Here is a 21,922-nt window from a genome sequence, read left to right as displayed (position 1 = left end):
CCAGGGACGGGGCCTGGGCAGCCCTGGGAAAACGGTTCCTTCTGGAAGGGATGGGGATGTTTCCTTTTATGGTAGCGTCGGCTGCTGCTGCCTTACGACTTGCCAGCCCGCGCAGGTACATTCTTGCCCAGTTGTGGAGCAGTGACTGAACGTGTCCGCGGCGGGGGCTGGCCCTACAGGGATGTGAGGGGGTGGGGGTGGGGGCGCCAGGGCCTGGGATCACAGCCGGGTTTGCTTAGACCTTGCTGGTGGCCACGCTGTCCTCAGGGGGCGGGTGCTGGGGACTGCCCAGTCCTCCCCAGCCCTTAGCCCCTGCTCCCTCCCTGCCCCCCCTCTGTCTTCCGGAGACCCTGCAGAGGCTCCCTGGGCCCTTGCTGCGTGGTCTTGAGGTCGGTCTTGAAGGACCTCGTCTGGTGGGAAAGTTGAGACCAGGGGCTGCTCTGAGAAGGTGCCCAGTGGTGAGCAGGGTGTGGGGTGTGTGGGTGGAGGTGCCTGGCTGAGTTCCCTTGCACCCCCACACTGTTGATGTTTGCTAGGGGGCTGGAGGGAGGGCTGCGGGGGGGCGCTGCCGTTTGTGTTGGGTGGGAGGCTTATTCTTGCCTCTCTCTGTCTGGATGTCCTCTTTCCCTCCCGAGCGACCCACAGACAAGGGCTGGAGACGCGTGTGAACGCATACGCGCCGAGATTGCGCACGTTGGAGGCTCTCCTTGTCAGGAGGCAGGTGACCTAGCTGAGCGGTGTCTGTTGGTGTTGAGCAGCTAAAGCCGTCTCCTGAGGCCGTGAACACAGTGAGCCATGAGTCACTCTCCCGTCGTCCCATCCAGCAGGGCCCTGGCCGGCCAGTGGCAGCCAGTGAGCGTGTCCTTCCAGACCACCAGCGCTGGTTTCTGTGCAGCACCACGAATTCTGATTGTGGCTGGTCCTCCTCTGAGACTCCTCAGCCAGTGCTCTTCTACTGGGGCTTGACTAGCAGTCCTCTGTTCCTCCTAGATGGGGAAGTAGATAGCGGCCATTTGCGGAGCTCGTCCTATTGACGTGCGGGTCCATCCGTTACATGTGTTACTTCTGTTTTCCACGCTAATCCTGTCAGGGAGTTAGTAGCATAGTTACTCTATGGATAAGGAAACCGAGACTTGGGATTTACAGACCTCAAGGTAGCTCAAATATCAGTCGGATTTGACCTCAGGGAGTTGAGGGGATTACGCAGTGTCGGGTGAAAAGGGGAAAACCATGAGTTTGTCTTCTCAGCCATTGCTTAGGGTTGGATACCCCGCCCTGAACCAGGTCAGCCCAGACGCCTTCCAGCATTTCTGTCAGACTTCGCTTTCAAAAGCGTGGTGGTCGGTACTGTTCCTCCTGCACACAAGGGGCGCGAGCTGGTGTATCCTTACTTGCTAAGGGAGTCACAGCTGGGGACGGTCGTAGAAAGTTCCCGACGGCCAGGCCTAGAGGCCCAGGTTGTCCCAGACGCCGGTCAGAAGCTGTGATTCTGACATGTTTGCGTTCCTTCCAAGCTGCCCTTGAACCAGCTCGCTGAGCACTCCCACGTGCCAGACCCCGCACTGCTGCCTCCGTGCACGGGTGCTCGTCTCCCCGTCACGGGAGGAGGCGGGGGCTCCGGGAGCCCGTGCACGGGTCTGAGGTCCCACACACCCCACGGCAGAGGCGGCCCTGTGCCCCAGCCCGGTCTGCCCGGCCCGCACCCAGCCGCCTCACTGATGTTGCCGGGCCTTACTTCTACGGCCCCCGCCCCAAGGGTCAGCGTAACAGGGCAGGCCTCCCCTCCGCCCTCGGTGCAGCAGACTCCTGGGGAGCTCTCTGGAGATGGGCTTTCTTGGAGGTGGTTTCCTGGGGGGGGGGGGGAGGGGGTGCTGGGCAGTGAGGGTGGGCAGGCTGAGCTCCCGGAGTGGTGGGGGGAGGGGAGGGGCAGACGCCCAGCGACACTGGCACCTGTCCGAGTGGGGCATCGGGCGGGTGGATGCCGGCCGGCGTGCGGGGCCCTCCGCAAGGGCAGCGGCCGAGACCTTCTGCTCCTGGGGAAGGGGCAGCTCTTCAGAAGCCTGCCAGGGAGGCTTTTGTATCCGGCAGAAGTTAACCTGGTGTCTTCTTTGTTTCAGACCGAGAGGACCAGTCCATTCTGTGCACGTAAGTGTTTCTGCCCGGGTGGCGGGGCCTCGTGTCACCCCCTGGCTTGTCCTTGCTGTGCGGACTCCTGCCGAGACCCAGGCTGCTGAGCTCCGCTCCCAGTCGGGCCCCTGCCCTTTCCCCATGGGATGGGCCTCCAGGCCCCAGGTTAGCCGCTCAGCAGTCCCGTGGCACAGATAAGCTTAGTTTCGGGGCCAGACGTGGACTCCCCTTCTGCTTCCTCGTACCGTGCGGGGAGGTCCGTAGCAGAGAGAAGCAGGAATCTTCTCCACAGAGCACAGTTGGGAACTGGTGGGTGCCTCCAGAGCACATTCCTTCTAGCTCTGAACGGTGGCTTTCTTTACCTGCTTTGAAGCAGACACCGGGGCTGCTCGCCCTGGCCCCCGGCACTTACCGAGGAGATAAATAAACCCCACTGTGGGGGGAGTTGATGGTACAGAGCATTCCTTCAAGTGGTTTCGAAGGGACACGTGTAAGTGCCTTTGGCCCGTGAGACAACAGCTGCCCAGAGCCGATCCTGAGACTTTGTGACAGCAAGCCTCCCAGGTGACCAGGCCGGGCAGCGGGTCCGGGCGGTCTGCTGTCGGGCCTCCCGAGGCCCATGGGAAGCGGCCGGAGTGAGGATTCCAGAACTCAGCATTTATTCGCCTGTTCCCCCTCCTGCCGCAAGGGGTTGGGTCCCTCACTGACACCTAGCGGAATGGGAGGCGGTGGCCCGGGTGCGTTGCGCTTCAAGGCTTTGGCCGCGTCCCCCCTGAGAACTTTCTTGGCTCTCTTGGCAGGGGTGAGTCTGGAGCCGGCAAGACGGAGAACACCAAGAAAGTCATTCAGTACCTGGCTCACGTGGCCTCCTCACACAAGAGCAAGAAGGACCAGGTGAGCGCGGGCCTTCCTCCCTGAGGAAGAGCATCTCACGATTCGTAGTTCGGAGCGTTTGGGGGATCGAAGTAGAGGCCGGACCCTCTTTCCCGGGAGGCGGCAGCTCGGCCGTCTGGGGAGCGGGTCCGGTGGTAGCCAGCCCCCTTCTCCCCCGGCCTCCTAACTTTCTGAGTGGCTGTGGACACCGGAGACCCCCAGGTTTTGCGAAGCGGCGCTCCCGGCGTTTACGGCTAATTAGAGATTCCCAAACTCGGTTCTCAAGTTGTCGGAGACTTGGAGCCTCTCGGGCAGGCCAGCTTTTGAGCCCCCGCCTCCTCACCCTGCTGTTGAAATGCCTCTGGGTGGACGGTCCCCCAGTGAAGAGAGAAAGGGCAACTAGAAAGTCATCTCACTTCCCTTTTTCTCCCCCTCCCTCTTGATGGATTATGGTCGAACCCAGCAGTGTCCTCGCTAGGTGAGCTTGCACGTTTACTGCACGTTCTGCACCAGGAATGCGTGTTCTGCCCATCGTGTGCCCTTGATTTATGTCTTTTCTCCTGAGCAGCTTTTCACTCCACACCGTTGTCACCTTCTGCGGCTAGACCTGTCCTCGTAGGCTCGGCTCACTGACTGTCTTGGGAGGAGGGGCTGGGTGTGACACGCGGTGACCTCTCGTGCACTCTGAAATGACAGCCCCCGCAGAGCGGGTACGGGCCCCATCGCCGGAGCTGTTCTCGGAAACTCTGGTTGTGCCCAGAGCTCCCTGTGCCCATGGCAGCTATAACGCCCCGGTGCAGAACCCCGACTGAGGTCCGGCGGAATGGGAATCTGCTGTCCCGGAGCCCCACGTGCTCGGTGTCTGGACCAGATGGAGATGGCCGTCCCCTCTCCCCTCCCCCCCTCCCCCCTGCCACCTGCCAGCACTGTGCCAGTCAGAAGCAGCACCCGGAAGGCCCCACACTGGAGTGTCCCAGGGTTAGGCCTAAGCATGCCCGTGTGGTGCTCTCTCGCCTTTCTCTTAAGCACACACTCTTAGGCTTCTTTGTGAATTCCAAGTGCCCGTGGTGTCCCCTCAAGCCATCAGGGGGGACTGCGCCGTCTCTCCGTGGCTGCCCCTTGCCCCATGGGGGGCTCACGGGGAGCCGTGAGCAGCGTGTGGAAGTAAGTAGCGGTGTGTGTCTGTTGCATGCAGACCTGGGGTGTGTCCTGAATGTCCTAATGGGTACAGTCTTCTGGAATCGAACCAAAAGTAACTTCTCATGTGCCAAACTGCTCAAGACATTCTAAATCTTTTTCCGTGGGGCGTCAGGAGTTATATTTAGAAACTAATAAAGTTTCTCTTGCTCCCTGTCTCCAACCCCCATTTTCCATTCTCTTTAGGAGGCCTATTTCAAAAACAGAGCCGCGAGGCTAGGAATCCTCTAGCTGTGGTTTTCCGTCTCTGAATTTGCCATAAAATCCATTTCCCAACTATTCTTTGAATGTCTAGTATGTGCCTGGGTCTCTGGAGGGTGACCTTGGAGTCCCTGCCCTGGAGGATGGGGGACAGGACCGCAGTTACAGAGTCAGAACATAGACGCGTGGGGCTTGTGTCTGGGACTCCAGCTGCAGAGGGGGGACGGCAGGCCCTGGGCGCCCCACTCGGAGGAGACGGCCTGTTGGAGGGAGGGGTGATGAGGGGGAACAAACTTGTCACATCCTATGTCTCCAGTCACAGTGTGTGACAGGCCACTCTGTCCCCAAGTGGAGAGATTGAATAGGTTGCCTCTGGCTTCCGATTACTGCTCAGGCCCTCAGTTGTAAAGGCCGCTGACAGTTTAGTGGATTTCCTTGCCTAAAGCTGTACAGTGATTTTCCACACACAGCTGGGGCACGAGACACTTGAACTTGGTTTATGGCTCTCGTATTCTGGAGCCTGTCACGGCACACTCTGGGCGGCAGCTCTCCCTCGCAGTGGCCCAGATGCTTCTCCCAAGGCTGCCCACCGGAGCGCCCCGACCTCACGAAGCCCACGGGAGGGCCGGGCTCCGGCCGGGGCTGCCGGTTGGCGAGGCACAGCGTGGGGGCGTGGGGCGGTGGGGGGGGGGGCAGGGACTTTCCAGGTAGACTTCCCTAGGCTGAGCCGTGGTCTTCGGCCGTTCTTCCTCTTCCTCCCCCTGTTGTTTATATACTAGTTGGAGACCACTGGCAGAAACACCAGCCAGTGAAGCCCTTCAGTAACCGGATGGGTTAATTCTAGACCTAGAGCATATGTTACCGACAGAACCTCATAAGGTCATGGTCACGTGCAGATTTTATTGAGAAATAAAGGTCTCTTCGGTGCCCGGGTATGGGTCAATAAGGAGAAACCCATAGGTTAGCCACCACCATTGTCTGCACGGAGTTCGGCTCCGGAATCTGAAGTGGCTGCCCCCTAGTTGGCCGAGCGGTCCCACGTGCCACGGCAGCAGCGTGTGGTCCCACAACAGAGACCTTAGCGAGGCTCCCAAGCCAGGGCAGGCGGCAGGCTCTGGTGGGGACCGTGGTCCCATCGGTCTGCGGAAACAGGAGCGGGAGTGGCCCAGCCAGCCTAGTGGCCCGGCCTGTGCTCTGCGAGGAGTGTCTTAGTGGGTGGGGGAGCGGCGCTCCTCCAAATTGGACTCTGTGGTCTGCCTCCGCTGACTTCGCAGGCTCGCGCGAGCCCTGTGGGCAGGGGCCCGGTGTCCCGCGACGGCTGGTGCCAAGCACACATGTTCAGCCCGTGCGGTGGATTTGATCCCTGCTCCTCAGCGTGGCTCCACTGACCCTCCTTCACTTAATCCGTGTGGTGTGAAAACAAAAGACTCCCTGGTGTCCGGTGGGGTGGTGGTGGGGGGGCGGGGAGCCCTGGCCGAGGACGGGCTGCTGGAGTAGGAGAGTCTGCCCCGGCCCCTTCCAGCCCCTGGCTCAGTGCTCTGCAGACGAGTCTCGTCAGCAGCAGGTGCGCCTGGAAGGCTGAACCTCACGACTCTCCCGGGAGCTCCTGCTACTTCCAGTTTTCCTTTTCATCACTCACAGGCAGCCGTTCCCGTAAAATCCTGGCCGGAGTCCAGCCTTGCTAATAAATACAAAAGCCGGCCTGGCCCCTGTGTGATGTTCTTTCCCCCTAGAGAGATCCCAGGTATTAAGGGCCGAATTTTCCGCAGCCAGCGTCCGTTACTGCCTGGCCTGCTGGGAAGGTGATGGCTGCTTCCAAAATTGATCTAGGCTGGTGGGGTAGAGCCCCACACAGGGCTGGGGGACAGGGCGGTGACTGGCACCTGTCGGAGAAGACGCGAGTTGGCGCCCGCTTTGCCGGTTGATAGCCGGATGACCTCGGGGCCACCCTGTTTTGCCTATCCTGAGGATCCGGGGATAGGGAGGCTTAGGGTGTGTCAGCCACATGTGTGGCTTGGGACCACAAGTAGAGTTTATTGGTGTTGTCGATAAACAGTTTAGAACCCGTGGTGGGCCTCACTGATCCCCGGCTCACGCACTGGACACTCTGGGAGCACGTCTGTGGGGGTGGGTAGGTGGCGGGACAGGCTCCAGCAGGGAAAGTGCCGTGTCTATCAGGACACGGATAGAATGAGCTGGTGTCTTTTATGGAGCTGATTCCTTCTCGCCTTGTCCTGTGAAAAGGAAAAAAATGTTGTTGGGTATCGGGCAGAGAGGGCAGAGGGAAGCCGTTGTTCCGGGGGGGGGGGGGGGGCTCTGCGCAGGGGGAGAAACGGTGCTGCTTCCTGACGCGTCCTCCAGAGTTGGGCTGGGGGGAGCCACCCACCTTCCCTTCCTGGGGGTGCTGATCGGTCAGTCCGGCGACGTAAGTTCAACACCTGGCGGGAAGGTCGCTCCCGAGTGACACAGGGGCCAGGCTGCGGCTGGCGTGGCCGGAACGCCCTCTGTTCCTGGCGCGCTGGGCGTGTAGGCACAGCTCTGCCACCGGCCCCCCTGCCTGGCGGAGCAGGTTCGACGACCCGAGCCACTGCCTGGCCTTCACCGCATCCCCGGGTTCCTTTCCAGGGCGAGTTGGAGCGACAGCTGCTGCAGGCCAACCCCATCCTGGAGGCCTTCGGGAACGCCAAGACTGTGAAGAACGACAACTCCTCCCGATTTGTGAGTAGTGGCCGGCCATGCCCAGCTCGCGGGGCTCAGGCTCCCACCCACGGCTTTGGCGCACGTCGCCTTCCAGCTGCCGCTCTCACCTCTGAAAGCGAGGCAGCTTCGGACCTGGTTGCCTCCCGGCCTGTGGCGGGGAGTAGGCTGGGGTGAGCTCCAGCTGGTGGGGACCTGCACACGTGGCTGCTTCAGCCCAGGTGGCAGAGAACTGGGGGGGAAGGGGGGACAGCGGGGAGTTACCTGCCGGTCCCGCGCCTTGTCCTGTTGTAGCCAACAGCCAGATGGAGGACCGAGGAGCACTCCTGTGCCTTAGCGGATGAACTTGGGCATCTCTGGATCTTGTCCTGGCCCAGGCTTTAAGCAGCACAGCGCTGAGTCCTGAGTATCCATGCAGTGCACTGCACGGGCCCCTGGCCTCCGACATGGGCACGGTCTCTTGATTTTCCCTCTTCGGGCTATACCGCAGGAGCTAGAAACTGGAGGACCGGGCTTCTGATTCTCTTTATCTGTCTCTCCTTAGGGCAAATTCATTCGCATTAACTTTGATGTCAATGGCTACATCGTGGGAGCCAACATTGAGACTTGTATCCTTGGTCTGGAAACGAGACCTTGTCTGGAGGGACAAGACCTTGATGGGGAGGAGTCCTGGGCCTGGAGTCCCGCGTCTAGAGGGGAGGGACAAGACTTTGATGGAGAGGAAGCTGTCTCCTGATTCCAGCAGCTTCCTCCTTACGGGCCTGTTAGGACACCTTACCTGTGGCTTCAGGAAGAGTACCCGGAGAAGCTCATGGAACACCCAACCCTGAGCTCGGGTTTTTCTTTACTGGTAGGACAGAGTTCTGCTTCGAAAGGGATGGGACGACAGAAGACCCTCCAGTGTGGTTCCCAGAGGGGCAGGGTTCGAGTGGATGCTCCTTCACTTCTCCCTGGCACAGGCATCGCAGCCTTGCTGGTGGGAACATTCTGTGCTCCAGCCCCTTGTGAGAGGGGGCTCTTTACCCAGACAGGGCTCCCAAGTGCGAGAGCTGCTTTTGGACAGGCTGTGCCCCCGGAAGGAGCCGATTTAGTTTGCTTTTGTTCGATTTTGCCATTTTCTGCCTGGCAAAGTTCAGTCACTTGTGATGGGGGCGGGGCGGGTGGGAGTGGCCTTCCGTCCTGCTCGCTTGCGCAGTTCCTTAATGTTTGCCAAGATCTTTTGGAGAAATCTCGTGCTATCCGCCAAGCCAAGGAGGAACGGACCTTCCACATCTTCTACTACCTCCTGTCTGGGGCTGGAGAGCACCTGAAGAGTGAGTAGTGGGCCGGCAGGCTGGCACGCGGGCTGCGGGCCCTGGTCGGGCCACATGTTCCGCTTGGGAAACGAAAACGCCAGCCTTCCGAGGCCTCGGCCTTCTGATTCGAGCACGCCAGAGAAAAGTCAGGGCGGTCGAGCCTGCCTCTGTGAATCACGGGGCCCTGACGCTCTTGGGGGCTACGTGAATGTCAGTCTCACGCTGGGGAGAGGGCATTCCTGGCTGCTCCGTAGTTCTGGGGGGTACCTCGGGGCTTAGGGGTGCCTCCCATCCTCCCAAACCTCTGAGGCCCCAGTGCTGACTTGAACCCTGGTTACAGCCCCTCACTGACCCTCCTTACAGCTGATCTCCTGTTGGAGCCATACAACAAATACCGCTTCCTGTCCAACGGGCACGTCACCATCCCAGGGCAGCAGGACAAGGACATGTTCCAGGAGACCATGGAGGCCATGAGGATTATGGGCATCCCAGAAGAGGAACAAATGGGTACAAGGCTGGTCCTCCTGTGGGGGAGGGAGGGGAGGCAGGAGGCTGGTCATCACGCCCTAGGAGGCACGGGGCAGCTGACGGGCCCGGGGAGCGCTTCCTGTTGGCTCTGGCTCTCGGGGAGTCCTGTGGAGGTTAGGAGGAAGGCCTCGAGTGGGCATGAAGCAGCACCTCGTATCTGAGTGTCAGGGTTGTCTGTTCCCAGTGGTACCACAGGCATTTCTGCACAGGAGGACAAAGGACGGGTGCTTACCTGCTCCGGTCCTTGCATTTGCTGAGAGGGGAATATTCCTGCTTCGTCGGAAAGGGGCCAGGATCTTTGCGTTGGTGAAGCGTGGGGCATGCCTGTGTCTTCCTGTTTCCCCAGAAAGAGGGCAAAGAGGCCTTCAGGCTTTGTTTTCGAAAGAGTGGGGGACAGGGAGAGCACACCCTGTTCTCTAACGTGAGGGTCGGAGCCACCTTGGCTCAGCTACAGATAATATGCAAACGGTGGGTACGATGTTGTGCGATAAAACTTTACTTATAAAAACAGGCAGTGGGCCCTTGGGCCAGAGGCACGTCCTTGGCCCAGATTTAGAAGTTTTAGGAGTTTTAACAGAGCTTGGATCTAAGCATAGGGCTGCCCAAGCCAAGGTCTGCCCGAGGCCCTGACCGTGAGCCCCGCAGGGGGGCTGTGCCTACCATGTGGCTTGTCCTGTCCACACCCCCCAGGGAGGGGAGCGGCTGCCTCCACCCAGGGGCTTATTCCAATCCCTGCCTGGTTCTGAGCTGCCTTTGGTTGCACCCCAAGGCTTGCTGAGGGTCATCTCGGGAGTTCTTCAGCTCGGCAACATCGTCTTCAAGAAGGAGCGTAACACCGACCAGGCATCCATGCCTGACAACACAGGTAACACCCGTGGGCGCCTCACCTGGAATGTGGGGCCTGGTGTCTGGGCTTGGATTTGCTCAGGAGAAGAAGTCTGGTAGAAATTCCAGACCGTCCTCCGTTGTTCGTCTCCTGTGTATCTCTGGCTGGCTATCACTTCGGGTTCTTTCTAAACTGTACGTGAATGTGACCCTAGTGCTTTTTCGGGGAGGCGGCCATCAGAATGAGTTAGAAAACCCCTTGATCATATGGACCAGGGCTTCCCTCTTTTGTCGTGGAGGCCAAACCAGTTGTCCCAGTTAAAGCAGCGATGTCGGCGGCCTCTCCGTCTCAGTGCGTGCCTTACCCGTGAACACGTCAGGACCGTGAAACGCCTCGGCCACCGCTGTCCCCCTGAGTCCTGCAAACGGCCCCACTGAAGCGATCAGCCTTAATGTGCCCTTCTGAGGGGCTTCTGAAAAGACCGAACACGTGGGTGTCTGGGCGTAAAAGGCGTTCCCGCGGGATGTGTGCCGTTGTGCCCCTTAGCGGGATTGGGGCCGGCTCCTCACAGTCCTGTCCCTGGGTGGGACGCACTCTTGCGCTGTGTGGCTGAGGTTGTGCGGAGGAACGGGTGCTGGGCCCCCAGGTAGGATGGGTGCCTCCCGGCCGCTCGTGGCTGGTGAGGGTCCAGGTTGCCACGGCTGCTGGGTCTCACAGGGGAGCCGAGGACTCCGTGCCCTGCTGCGGAGGGGCCCCGAGCCGGTCGTCCCCGTGATGATTGTTCAGCCACCACCTCGTGCTCCAGCAGAGGGACCCGTTCTCTTGGGGTTAATTAAAACTTCTCTCCCTTCCCTTCCTTCCTCTTCGGAAAATACCAGCCGCCCAAAAAGTGTCCCACCTCCTGGGGATCAACGTGACAGATTTCACCAGAGGAATCCTCACCCCGCGCATCAAGGTGGGACGGGACTACGTCCAGAAGGCACAGACTAAGGAACAGGTACGCCCTGTGGCCGGAGAGGGGGAGGAGGAGGTGGGGGGCCTTGGGGGGGGTTCATCCAGGAGGCTCAGACTAAGGAAGAGGTACGCCCCCTGGCTGGGGCGGGGGGGGCTTGGGGGGGCGGGTGTGGGGGGGGCGCTTCCTTAGCAGGCTCGTTGTGGTGGCCTCTCTGGGGCCTGCCCTGGGCCACTGTTGGGCCAGGCGCCTGGCCAGGTGCCTCATTCAGCCCTCACAGCAGCTCAGGGAGCAGGTGGTGTTTACCCTCCGTGAGAACATGAGAAAGCTGGCCTCGGGGTGTCCGTATGCCGCCAGAGGCCCAGGGACCCGAGGCCCCTCGCTCAGGAAGGACCTTTACTAGTTGCGCCTCTTTGTGCCAGGGCGACGTCGAGACCAATCGGTCGGTGGGTGCGGAGGCAAGTCCCGTCCTGGTAGAGAGTGAAACGGGAACCTGCTGTGTCTCTAGCACAGCTCGTTCAGGTGCAGGACGGCGGCAGCCGCCCTCCAAGCCCGGGCCCAGAAGCTGGCTCTCCACCGCGTGCTGTCTTGTCGTACGTGGTGAGAGACGGCAGCGATGTCCCTCAGCCGCAGCCTCCCCCGGGAGCCCAGCTCCCGCCCCGCCAGGCCCCCTGTCGGCGCGGGTGGTGCCATCTCCCAAAAATGCTCTCAAGTTCGCTCTTCCTTAAGGTTGCCGTCCGCTGTAGCCCCACTCTGGTGGCCTCTCTCACCATCACTGGTACAGAGCCATCCCACCACAGCCAAGAACATTGTTCCGAAAAGACCACAGTTGTCACTAACTGTTCATTTCCCTGATAATTAAAAAAAAATTTTTTTAACGTTTATGTATATTTGAGAGAGAGCACGCGTGCGCACACGCGAGGGAGGGGCAGGGACACAGACAGACTCAGCACGGAGCAGGCTCCAGGCTGCGAACTGCGAGCTGTCAGCACAGAGCCCGACGCGGGGCTCGAACTCACAGGCTGTGAGATCATGACCTGAGCCGGAGTTGGGCGCGCAACCGACTGAACCACCCGGGCACCCCTCTTCTTTTTTTTTTTTTTTAACGTTTATTTATTTTGAGAGAGAGAGCACACTCACAAGCAGGGAAGGGACACGGACAGAGGGGGACAGAGGATCCAAAGCAGGCTCCGGGCTCCGTGCTGACAGCAGAGGGCCTGATGTGGGGCTAGACCCCACGAGCAGGGAGATCGTGACCTGAGCTGATGTCAGACGCTCAACCGACTGAGCCCTGCAGGTGCCCCCATTTCTGTAATAATTAAAGAACCTTTATTTTTCCACGATGGAACTACTGCATGAATACCGCAGATGCTGAAAATATAGAAAAGTCTAGAGCAAAGAAGAAACGATCACAGTCCTAGCCAGTGACAGTTATCAGGCAGCTGTTTATTTCCTGCAAGGCTTTTTTCTTTCTAAAACTTAGCTGTCACCCTGTTCAAGCATTTGCACAATAGAACAGGGTACTGAGCCCCGTGTGCCCATTGCTCAGGCAGCATCGAGTCACTGACTCCCGGCCAGTCTTGGCTCATCATTAACCTTATTCCCCCGTCCCCTCCTCGCACATTATTTGAAGGGAACCTCACACGTCTTATCATTTTTTCTGTAGATACCTCAGTATGTCCCCACTTTTTATTTTATTTTTTATTTTAATGTTTTTTATTACTTATTTTCGAGAGAGAGCATAAGCAGGGGAGGGACAGAGGATCCAAAGCGGGCTTTGCACTGACAGCAGAGAGCCCAGGTGGGGCTCGAATGCACGAACCGTGAGATCATGACTTGAGCTGAAGTCGGGCGCTCAACTGACTGAGCCACCCAGGCGCCCCAATCCCCATCTATTTTAGAAAGGTTTTTGCAAATATCTAAGTACTTGATGCTGTGCCTCATTGCTGGGTACGTAGGCTGTTTCAACTTTTTGTCATTGTAAATAACATGGTAGTGAACATACTTGTGTGTGAAGCTTTGTTTGCATCCTGAGGGCTGTTTCTCTGGGGCAGATCCCTGCAGGTGAGTTTCCTGGAGCAAAGGGTTACCAGGTTTAAAGGCTCCTAGACCTGACACTCTGTCCCCCGGGGTGTGCCCCCTCCCTTCCCCCACCAGGCTGACTTTGCCATCGAGGCCTTGGCCAAGGCCACCTACGAGCGAATGTTCCGCTGGCTGGTGCTGCGGATCAACAAGGCTCTGGACAAGACCAAGAGGCAGGGCGCCTCTTTCATCGGGATCCTGGACATCGCTGGCTTCGAGATCTTTGATGTGAGCTCCTCCCTCGTGCCTCCTTGGCCACCTTCTCCCTGGCCGGGCGTCTTCTTTCCTGTGGCCCCAACAGGAGTCTAAGCGGGCCACCTCCTGCCTCACATGGAGACAGGGGACATCAGTGGGGCGTATCTTAAGTTTAAATAAGCATGCCCACCCCCAAGCAGCAGGGCTAGAGAGAGCGGGACCGTGTAGCTGCCCTTCTGTTCGTGGGCAGGTGCTTTCTGAGATTTTACTCTTCTGGCAACTATTTATTGGGCGTTGGGACAAGACACCGTCTCTGCCCATGAAGACTGAAGTCTGGTAGGAAAAAAATGATAATGACAGTATATCAGACGTTCTTAACCTGGGGTCCATGGCACATCTCGGAGAGGCCATGAGCTTTGGGAGGCGGGGGTGGGGAATTATCTCTTTATTTTTCACTAACGTGTCACTGAAGGGATGCATTTCTTTTTTGTTGTGAGTTGAGCAACATATCGAAACCGCAGTTGCCTGAGCAGCGCTTGGGGTCTGTCTCCGGTGGAAATCAGATGTTTGCACATCACAGCAGTTGCTGTGGGGACGTTGTAACATCATTTATGTTCATCCGCTTCAACATGTTGCAAGTTAGGACGCCCACAGCCTGTGCTTGTTATGTATGCCATTAGTATGTCACGGTACTTGGGTAATTGCCTTTCAACAGGACTTCTTTCCTTCGCAAACTGTTTTATTCATTTTCAAACGTTGTTCTGAGAGAGGTTCTGCCAGGCCGCTAGAAAGGTCCACAGGAGCCCCCGCTCTGGGTTTGATGAGGGAAGGCGCCCGCCCATCCGGGCTCCCCGGGGCCAGCGCTGAGGTGCTCAACATCCGTCCCCTCCTTCCCGAGGCGCTGCGGCTCTGCGGCGGGCGGGCAGCCCTCTGACGTGGCCTCCTCCTTGCAGCTCAACTCGTTCGAGCAGCTGTGCATCAACTACACCAACGAGAAGCTGCAGCAGCTCTTCAACCACACGATGTTCATCCTGGAGCAGGAGGAGTACCAGCGCGAGGGCATCGAGTGGAACTTCATCGACTTCGGCCTCGACCTGCAGCCCTGCATCGACCTCATCGAGAAGCCAGTAAGAGCCAGACCTGCCCACACCTCAGGCCCGTCTGGTCCCTCGTCCCCTCACGAGGACACGCCGTGTTGGCCGTGGGGGCTGTGGGGTTGGAAGGGGGGGGCGTGTCTGGTTCCTCTCCCTGGCGGTGTCACCTGCAAGAATAAGGTCATGGGCTCAGACCTGCGGCCTGGGAGCCTCGCCCAGCTGCCGACCAGGTGGGGATGCGGCTGGTGCTTCAGTCCCAGAAGACCACCCAGTGTTTACCTAGGGGGCGGGCGCAACAAGCCTTTGTCTTAAGGAAACAGGCTTGGTTTTATTTAGGTCGTAACATCCTATCCCCGGATGCTTCTGCGGCAGTGTAGGTTGTGCAGACCCAGGGCGTGGAGTGCTGTTCCCCGTACAGGTGCTGAAGCGCCGTCTGCCCCCCTCAGGACTAGCTCAGCACCAGAGCTCCCGCCCCAGAGCGTTGGCTGCTGGTGGGTGGTGGTGACCAGAGAGCCGTCCCCTCTTCCTTCACTTCAGAGTGAAAGCTCTTGCCAGGTGCCCTTGGGGTCTAGGTTGGACAGGGTGTGCTCTTTAATGGAGCCTGAGCTGTTTCTTTGTCTGTATTCCCTCCTGATGGGGTTAAAGTGCTGAGTGAACCCACATCTTCCCGGAGTCCTGGGCTACTGAAAATGTGTAGACCAGAGTTACCCCGAACTGCTAAGTAGTTGGAAAAGCCTAGGAAGAAGTTGGTCCATTTGAAACCACTGGTCAGGGCGGGGAGCAGGGGTTAAAAGACCCCGCGGTCCTAACGTGAAGCAATTTACTTTTGTGATGAGTTGGGGTTTTTTTTGTTTTCTGTTTTTTTGAATCAGTCGAGTTTTCCAATGAACAAGATCCCATCTGGCTTTGAGTCTTGTCAGCCAGTCTCCATGGTGTTTGAGTCCGCTTTCTGATTTTATCAACTGAGTGTACTTGGGGCTTCCTCGGAGGACTTGACCTAAGTGTTGCATCTCACCACATAGTGGTGCAGACACAGCCTGTGGGGCGGTGTCTCGGGGTGACTCCAGGGGCAGAGGCACCTGTGAGGACAGCCTCTGGGCATGCGGTCATGGCACACGTCCATCAGACCTGGGGATTTTCAGTGCACTAGGTTGGAGAAACTCCGTGATGGATCATCTGGCTGAGGTGTGTCAACCACAGACTAGACCCCAGAAGTTTCTTTTTAAATTAGAACTCTTTTTTTTTTTAATGCTTATTTTTGAGAGAGAGAGAGAGAGAGAGAGAGAGGAAGGGAGGGAGAGGGAGGAGAAGGGGCAGAGATAGAGAGAGAGAGAGAGAGAGAGAGAGGAAGGGAGGGAGAGGGAGGAGAAGGGGCAGAGATAGAAGGAGACAGAGGATCCCAAGCGGGCTCTGTGCTGACAGCCAACAGTCTGATACGGGGCTCAAACTCATAAACCGTGAGATCATGACCTGAGCTGAAGTCGGACACTTAACCGGCTGAGCCACCCAGGCACCCCTAACCTAGAACTCTTGAATCGAGTTTCGCTAATGCTTCTTTTACCCTGAGTGTGAGGGCACACGCTGTCTACCTTCTGTTGAGATTCTGGGGCTTCTGAATGCTGACCTTTGCCTTCCCGGGAGGGCAGGGGTAGGGTGCACTCGCCAGGTCAGGCTTCACCTGTGTGATGCTGTGCATTTTCCAGGCTGGTCCCCCTGGCATCCTGGCCCTGCTGGATGAGGAATGCTGGTTCCCCAAAGCCACCGACAAGAGCTTCGTGGAGAAGGTGGTACAGGAGCAGGGCACCCACCCCAAGTTCCAGAAGCCCAAGCAACTGAAGGACAAAGCCGATTTCTGCATCATCCACTACGCAGGCAAGGTGAGGGGACCACCTGCACGGAAAGGTCCCGGACAGGTGGAGATGCTTCCGTCTAGGCTGAGGAGCTGGGCAGCCCAGGGAGTGGGACGGGGGGCGGGGGGCACTGCTTGTCTAGTGACTCACCCAGCAGTGTGCCTCAACTCTAGAGTTTGAACTAGAACTCTGTCACTCGTTAAGTAGTGTGACTTTGGGCCAGTCAGCATCTCTGAGCCTCATCTGGGAAATAGGTAACTGCTGCCGTGCACGGTGACGTGTATTAAATGAGCTTACGAAGGCCGGTGCTCGGCACAGGTCAGCGCTGTGGGGCAGGGCCACTCCGCCTCTGTGCTCCTGACCTTGTGGGCTGGACCACGTGCGTCACCCGGGACCGTCGTGTGCTTTGTGGGATGTTTAGCAGCACTCCTGGCTTCTGCCCACCAGGGGTCAGCAGCACTCTCCCTAGACGTGACGAAAATGTCTAGGCTTCGCCAAACACGGGGTGGGCACGGTCGTCCTGGTTCAGGGCCACCACCGTAGGTGACGGCTTGGTCATCACCGAGCCTGCTCGGCCCCAAAATGGCACAGCTGCCTTCATACCTAACCGAAGAGGGTACCCTGAGTCCACAGGGGTCTGTGCGTAGAATAAAGCTGGTTGCCGCAAGTTCCGTGTTGCTTGCTTGACGCTCCTAATTAGTCATTGCAGCCGGAGCAGGTGGCGAATCAGGCGAGGAGAGCCGCCAGCTTGCATAGCTGACCCTGAGCCACACCTGGTCCCCGCCTGCTGCCCCTGCCCGTGGCCCCACGCTGCCTGGCCGCTCCCACTCGGCCCGCCTGGTCCCTACAGCTGCTGAAGCGCGCAGCTCTTGCCTTTAAAAATACTCATTAAAAAACCCTGTGTCTATAGCCACCTAAGGTAATGTCCCTGAACCTGCATTTCCACCTCTGCCTTTGTTAGAAATGCACGTGCAGCGACGCTCGCCACGCTCTTGTTGCAGAGTATTATTTATAACACAAAATAGTCGGCATCCCCGAAAGCCCGCTGGGGCGAGTCTGAGAGACGAAAGTGTCCACGTGTGTCCACGCTTGGGCTGCGGCACCGCAGCTAACGGGACAAGCCTGCCGGCTGTGCCCAGGTGACCATAACGCCGTCCCTGCGGCTTTTGTCATCTCCCAGGAGGTGACTGTGCTCCTAGGGAACAAGAAGCCAGGGTCAGGGTCACACACCTCATCGCCAGTGCGCGTGTGGGAGAACCTCCAGAAGGGGCCGTGGAGGAGCAGTGGCCCGAGAGCAGGGGTCACCTCTGCGCGGTGCTGTGCGTTGGGAAGCGGGAGGCCAAGGTGGCCCGCACGCCGTCTGTACTGTTCGGGGAGCTTCACAGTGAAAGTACAGCGGATTGCCCATTCACGTTTTTTGGAAAAGGCAACAACCGTGCAAGCTCAGAGAAAACTCGGGCGTCCTGGAAAAAACAAAATAAGTAAATAGATAGGTAGATAGATCGCAAAAGTCCTTGTTCTGTTGCCAGAAAGAAACACTGGAACACTTTGGTTATGTCCTGCTAGGGTTGTTTTCTTTATGTTTGTATTAGAAAAAAATAATAATAATAATACAGACTGTTCTGTGACCTTGGCTGCAACATAGATCTCTTAGTCCCCCGTTGCTGGATGTCCTTGTGCGCAGCTTTTCGCCCTCCCGTGTCACGCCACCCTTGCCACGCCTCAGTTTCTTTCTTGGGGAAGGAAATACCAGCTCAGGGGGTGTTGGCGTTGTTAGGCCTCTCCCCACCCCCCGCGGGGCCGGCTTGTTTTGGGGGCCCGCAGTGAGAGCTGGCGTCCCCAGAGCAGCCTGTGACCCGCGCGGCCCCGACCCTTGCAGGTGGATTACAAAGCCGACGAGTGGCTGATGAAGAACATGGACCCCCTGAACGACAACATCGCCACGCTTCTGCACCAGTCCTCCGACAAGTTCGTCTCGGAGCTGTGGAAGGATGGTACGCCCTTTGCGCCCCCCCTCTCTTCCCGCCTCCCCTGCGGTCCCAGGACACGGGGCGGGGGTCCGCCTGACGCAGGCCGGGTGGCCTCCACCCGCGGGAATGACAAGGCGGCCCAAAGCCTCGCCACACAGGTTCCCGCCCCCCCCCCCCCGCACTTTACTGCGTTTCCGCCTCTCCTTGGCAGGCCGGTGGCTCTGGAGTTGTTTTCTTTCCTTGTTTCCGTCCGTTCCTCCTTTCCTCCTGCCTGGTTTTGCTTTAACCTCTCTGTTGCAGAGATGCAGAACACTCAGAGAGCCTATTTCTATCAACGCTTTCCCATTCTCCACCTAGAACCAGGTGACTGGCCACCCGGAGGGGTGACCCTTGTGTGTGCCGCATCCGGGGCTGTGTGAGACACGCTTCTGCTCAGATATTCTTACCCGCCCCCGCCCTCCCCCGTTGGCTCTTCCTGCCTGACTGTCCTCTTCCCCAGTCCGGCCCCCGGCTCGCGGGCAGGCTGTCGATGTTGATCTGTATGGATCTTGAAAGCGGAAAACAGCAAGTGTGAAAATTCATACGCTTCTCAGAAATGCACGTGCAGAGATGCTCGTGAAACGCTGCTTGAATGGCTGTGCTGTCTCAGCATGAGACTTAGGTGTTGTGTACCCCCTGCCCCGCGTACGTGCACCTGAAGGCTAAAATCGCATCTGTGCCTGCGTGCAGCGCTCTCAACCAGGGCCTGCCCCTTCTGGGCCGGGCCTCCAGGGGGCAGGACGTGCTCACATGAAACGGCCGGTTATTATGGGGCACATTCGACCTTCCTCCGGGCAACCTGAGTGGCCACAAGCCACCCGCTCGCGGGAAACCCTCTGTAGCCGGTAAAACGGGCCCCGGGTTCCTAAGGTCAGAAATGGCTCCCATTTTAATCGACTGGATCATCGAGTCTGTCCTCACTGCCCGCTTCGGTCTTGAGCCACCTGTTCTTTCTGCCGTCTTCAAATAAATATTAGAGGTCTGGCCGCAAAGGAATAGGAAGCAGACTTTGGCACAGAAGCCTTAGCTTTTATATCCAGTAGCAGAAGCCCTCAACGTTCACATTGGCTCTTGGCTTAAAACTGACCTCAAATCACTGGCCACTTTGGTGAGGTTTGCTGGTTACTTTGGTCTCACCTGGGAGGAAGCAGTTCCTTCATTGCTCTGGGCGTGCGCCCTGGCGGCAAGGGCTGCTTCCTCGGAGGGTGTCTTAGACGATGAAGACCCGTGAGCTGGGAGACCTGGCAAGATGCAAGGGCGGGAGGGGGTCTTCAGACTTCAGAATATGCGTTGTCAGCACTAGTTCCTGAGACCTCTCTGCTCCTGACGCCATATGCTGTCCCAGGTCCCTGGTTTAGGGAGCTCTGCACGGGAGGCTCCCGGACAGAGAGGGAATCATCCAGAGTCCTATAGACAATGGCAGGTAGCTTCACGGCAAAGGTCAGTGGGAATTCAGAACACTGATTGTTTTTTTTTTTTTTTTTGTCTGTTTGGTTGGGTTTAAAAAAATTTTTTTTGTAAGTTTATTTATGTATTTTGAGAGGAAGAGAGAACGTTAGTAGGGTAAGGGCAGAGAGAGAAGGAGAGAGAATTCTAAGCAGGCTCAGCACTGTTCGTGTAAGAGCCCGGTGAGGGGCTCGAGCTCAGGAATCATGTGGTCATGACCTGAAACCAAGAGTCAGATGCTTCATCGACTGAGCCACCCAGGTGCCCCTGTTTGTTTGTATTTTTTTTTTTTTTTTTTTTCAACGTTTATTTTTGGGACAGAGAGAGACAGAGCATGAACGGGGGAGGGGCAGAGAGAGAGGGAGACACAGAATCGGAAACAGGCTCCAGGCTCCGAGCCATCAGCCCAGAGCCCGACGCGGGGCTCGAACTCCCGGACCGCGAGATCGTGACCTGGCTGAAGTCGGACGCTTAACCGACTGCGCCACCCAGGCGCCCCTGTTTGTTTGTATTTTTAACGGGACCATGGGACTAGAGGATTCTGCAGGTCAGGTCACCTCCTTAGAACCAGCCTAGCGGCATAGCCTGGAAGCTTTATTGCATCTCTCTGGGAATAGAAGCTTCCACAGTGGGCTGAAGATGGTTAATGTGAATGTGGGGTTGGCCAGTAGACTGTCCCCCTTAATGGCTTAGCCGGCTCTCTCAACCCTTTCCTGCTTCCTGTTCACAACATCAAGTTTGCTGAACGTTTGAGGTTGATCTCAGCTCTCTGTGTAGATTCTAAGTAGAAGTGGTCCCACTGTTCCGGAGTCCCCCCTCCTTCTGTCCAGGTGTCTGTCCGTCTCTTTCCTGTCCCTCAAACCCCCCCCCCCCCCCCGCTAGGACCACTGGGTATTCATGTGCTGTTTGGGTGGTCTCCACAGTGGACCGCATCATCGGCCTGGACCAGGTGGCCGGCATGTCGGAGACGGCACTGCCCGGGGCCTTCAAGACTCGGAAGGGCATGTTCCGCACCGTGGGGCAGCTCTACAAGGAGCAGCTGGCCAAGCTGATGGCCACGCTGCGGAACACCAACCCCAACTTCGTCCGCTGCATCATCCCCAACCACGAGAAGAAGGTGCGGGTGCTAGGCCCCTGTCTGTCTCCCCGGGCAGAACTGATTCCTCCCCACACACCCTGAGAGCCTCGGTGAAGGCCCCCCCCCCCGCCCCCTGCCCCGCCCCGGCTGTGATCGTAGCCGCCTTCCTGCTTGGGCACACCGTCTCTGTGTGGCCGTTCCCAGACCTGGGTCGGGTAACGTGGCTGTCCAAACCCGCGGGCCGCAGTGATGCCCGTTCCCGGGGGCTGTTCTCCCGTTGAGTCCAGAGGGGGCCTTGCCCTGCCTTTCTCCATCAATCCTCCACACGGGGGCGAGACCACATGCACGTTATTTGTTTCTCCAGGCTGGCAAACTGGACCCCCACCTGGTGCTGGATCAGCTGCGCTGCAACGGGGTTCTGGAAGGCATCCGCATCTGCCGCCAGGGCTTTCCCAACAGGGTGGTCTTCCAGGAGTTCCGGCAGCGGTGAGCCTCGGCCGGGAGCCTGCGTCTCCGGGGGCAGGGCGCCTGGGCGAGGGAGCGGTGTCCCCGTCCACGGAGAGCTGAGGCCCGGCCCGCTCCCGCTCCTTCTCTGTGCCGCCCTCTGTGTGAGAAGGGATTTTTATTCCTAGTGATTGGGAGGCTTTGCTGCTGTTGGAGGAACCAGGAAGAGAAATTCAAAAGGAATCAGCCAGAGACTGGGGTGTTAGAGGAACTTTGTAGAAAAATGGAGATTGCAGAGCACTGCAGCCGCACAGTGCTGGCCGTGCGCACAGAGAGGGGCGTTGATGACACCGTCCTGTTTGCCTCACAGCTGCGTTCAGTGCCAGCCCTGTTTCTGGGGCCATCCCACACGTTAGAGGCCCTGCGGCACCCTGGGGGAGAAGGGGAGCGCGGCCTTCCCGGGTTAGAGATGTGGACAGTGGGCAGTTAGCAATCGGGGAGCCCAACCTAAAGCTCGCCCTCGAGTGGCCGAAACAGTCCAACGTGAGTTTCCATTCACTTTCTGGAAAACACACGCAGGCGGCCTTTCTGTGCCGTTCAGCCTAAGAAAAGAGCAGGGTGGGATTTGCCAAGTGTCTTCCTTCCTCGGGAGACTGTGGGGGAGAGAAGCCTAGCTGTGCTGCCCCGTGGGGCCTGTCCTCCTCTGCGTGCGCCCCAGGCCACGTGGAATCCAAGCAAGGGTCCGGTGCAAGCATGGCTGACCAGACTCCTCTTTTTTGCTCAGATACGAGATCCTGACACCAAACTCCATTCCTAAGGGCTTCATGGACGGGAAGCAGGCGTGTGTGCTCATGGTGAGTAGGGCTGCCACCTGCGCCTCCCTCTGGGGGTGGGCCCTCGGGCGGGAGGGTGCCCGTGTGCCCGGACAAGTGGCCCTCTCACCCGATGACGCCTGTGCTCCTCTTGCTCTGGTCCTGATCCTGCCAGGCGCTCCGAGCGGGGGACCAGGGCCGTGTAGAGGACACCGG

The 21,922-nt window shown here is 58.4% G+C and overlaps 1 protein-coding gene across 1 annotated transcript in view; it reads left to right on the top strand.

Moving 5' to 3' along the window:
* Positions 1–21,922, top strand: part of MYH9 (myosin heavy chain 9) — a 92,800-nt gene that overhangs the window by 47,969 nt on the left and 22,909 nt on the right. Inside the window, exons 4-18 of the mRNA XM_023257448.2 lie at positions 2,118–2,145; positions 2,928–3,021; positions 7,024–7,116; positions 7,640–7,703; positions 8,310–8,408; positions 8,754–8,897; positions 9,688–9,783; positions 10,623–10,741; positions 12,854–13,006; positions 13,927–14,100; positions 15,771–15,944; positions 17,797–17,911; positions 20,296–20,489; positions 20,815–20,936; positions 21,679–21,748. Coding sequence (XP_023113216.2) covers positions 2,118–2,145; positions 2,928–3,021; positions 7,024–7,116; positions 7,640–7,703; positions 8,310–8,408; positions 8,754–8,897; positions 9,688–9,783; positions 10,623–10,741; positions 12,854–13,006; positions 13,927–14,100; positions 15,771–15,944; positions 17,797–17,911; positions 20,296–20,489; positions 20,815–20,936; positions 21,679–21,748 — 1,739 coding nt within the window. The remainder of the gene's footprint in view (positions 1–2,117; positions 2,146–2,927; positions 3,022–7,023; positions 7,117–7,639; positions 7,704–8,309; positions 8,409–8,753; positions 8,898–9,687; positions 9,784–10,622; positions 10,742–12,853; positions 13,007–13,926; positions 14,101–15,770; positions 15,945–17,796; positions 17,912–20,295; positions 20,490–20,814; positions 20,937–21,678; positions 21,749–21,922) is intronic.

Source organism: Felis catus, chromosome B4, assembly GCF_018350175.1.
Source record: "Felis catus isolate Fca126 chromosome B4, F.catus_Fca126_mat1.0, whole genome shotgun sequence".
In the NCBI taxonomy this organism is placed as follows: Eukaryota; Metazoa; Chordata; class Mammalia; order Carnivora; family Felidae; genus Felis; species Felis catus.
This window is presented reverse-complemented; position numbering and strand designations above follow the sequence as displayed.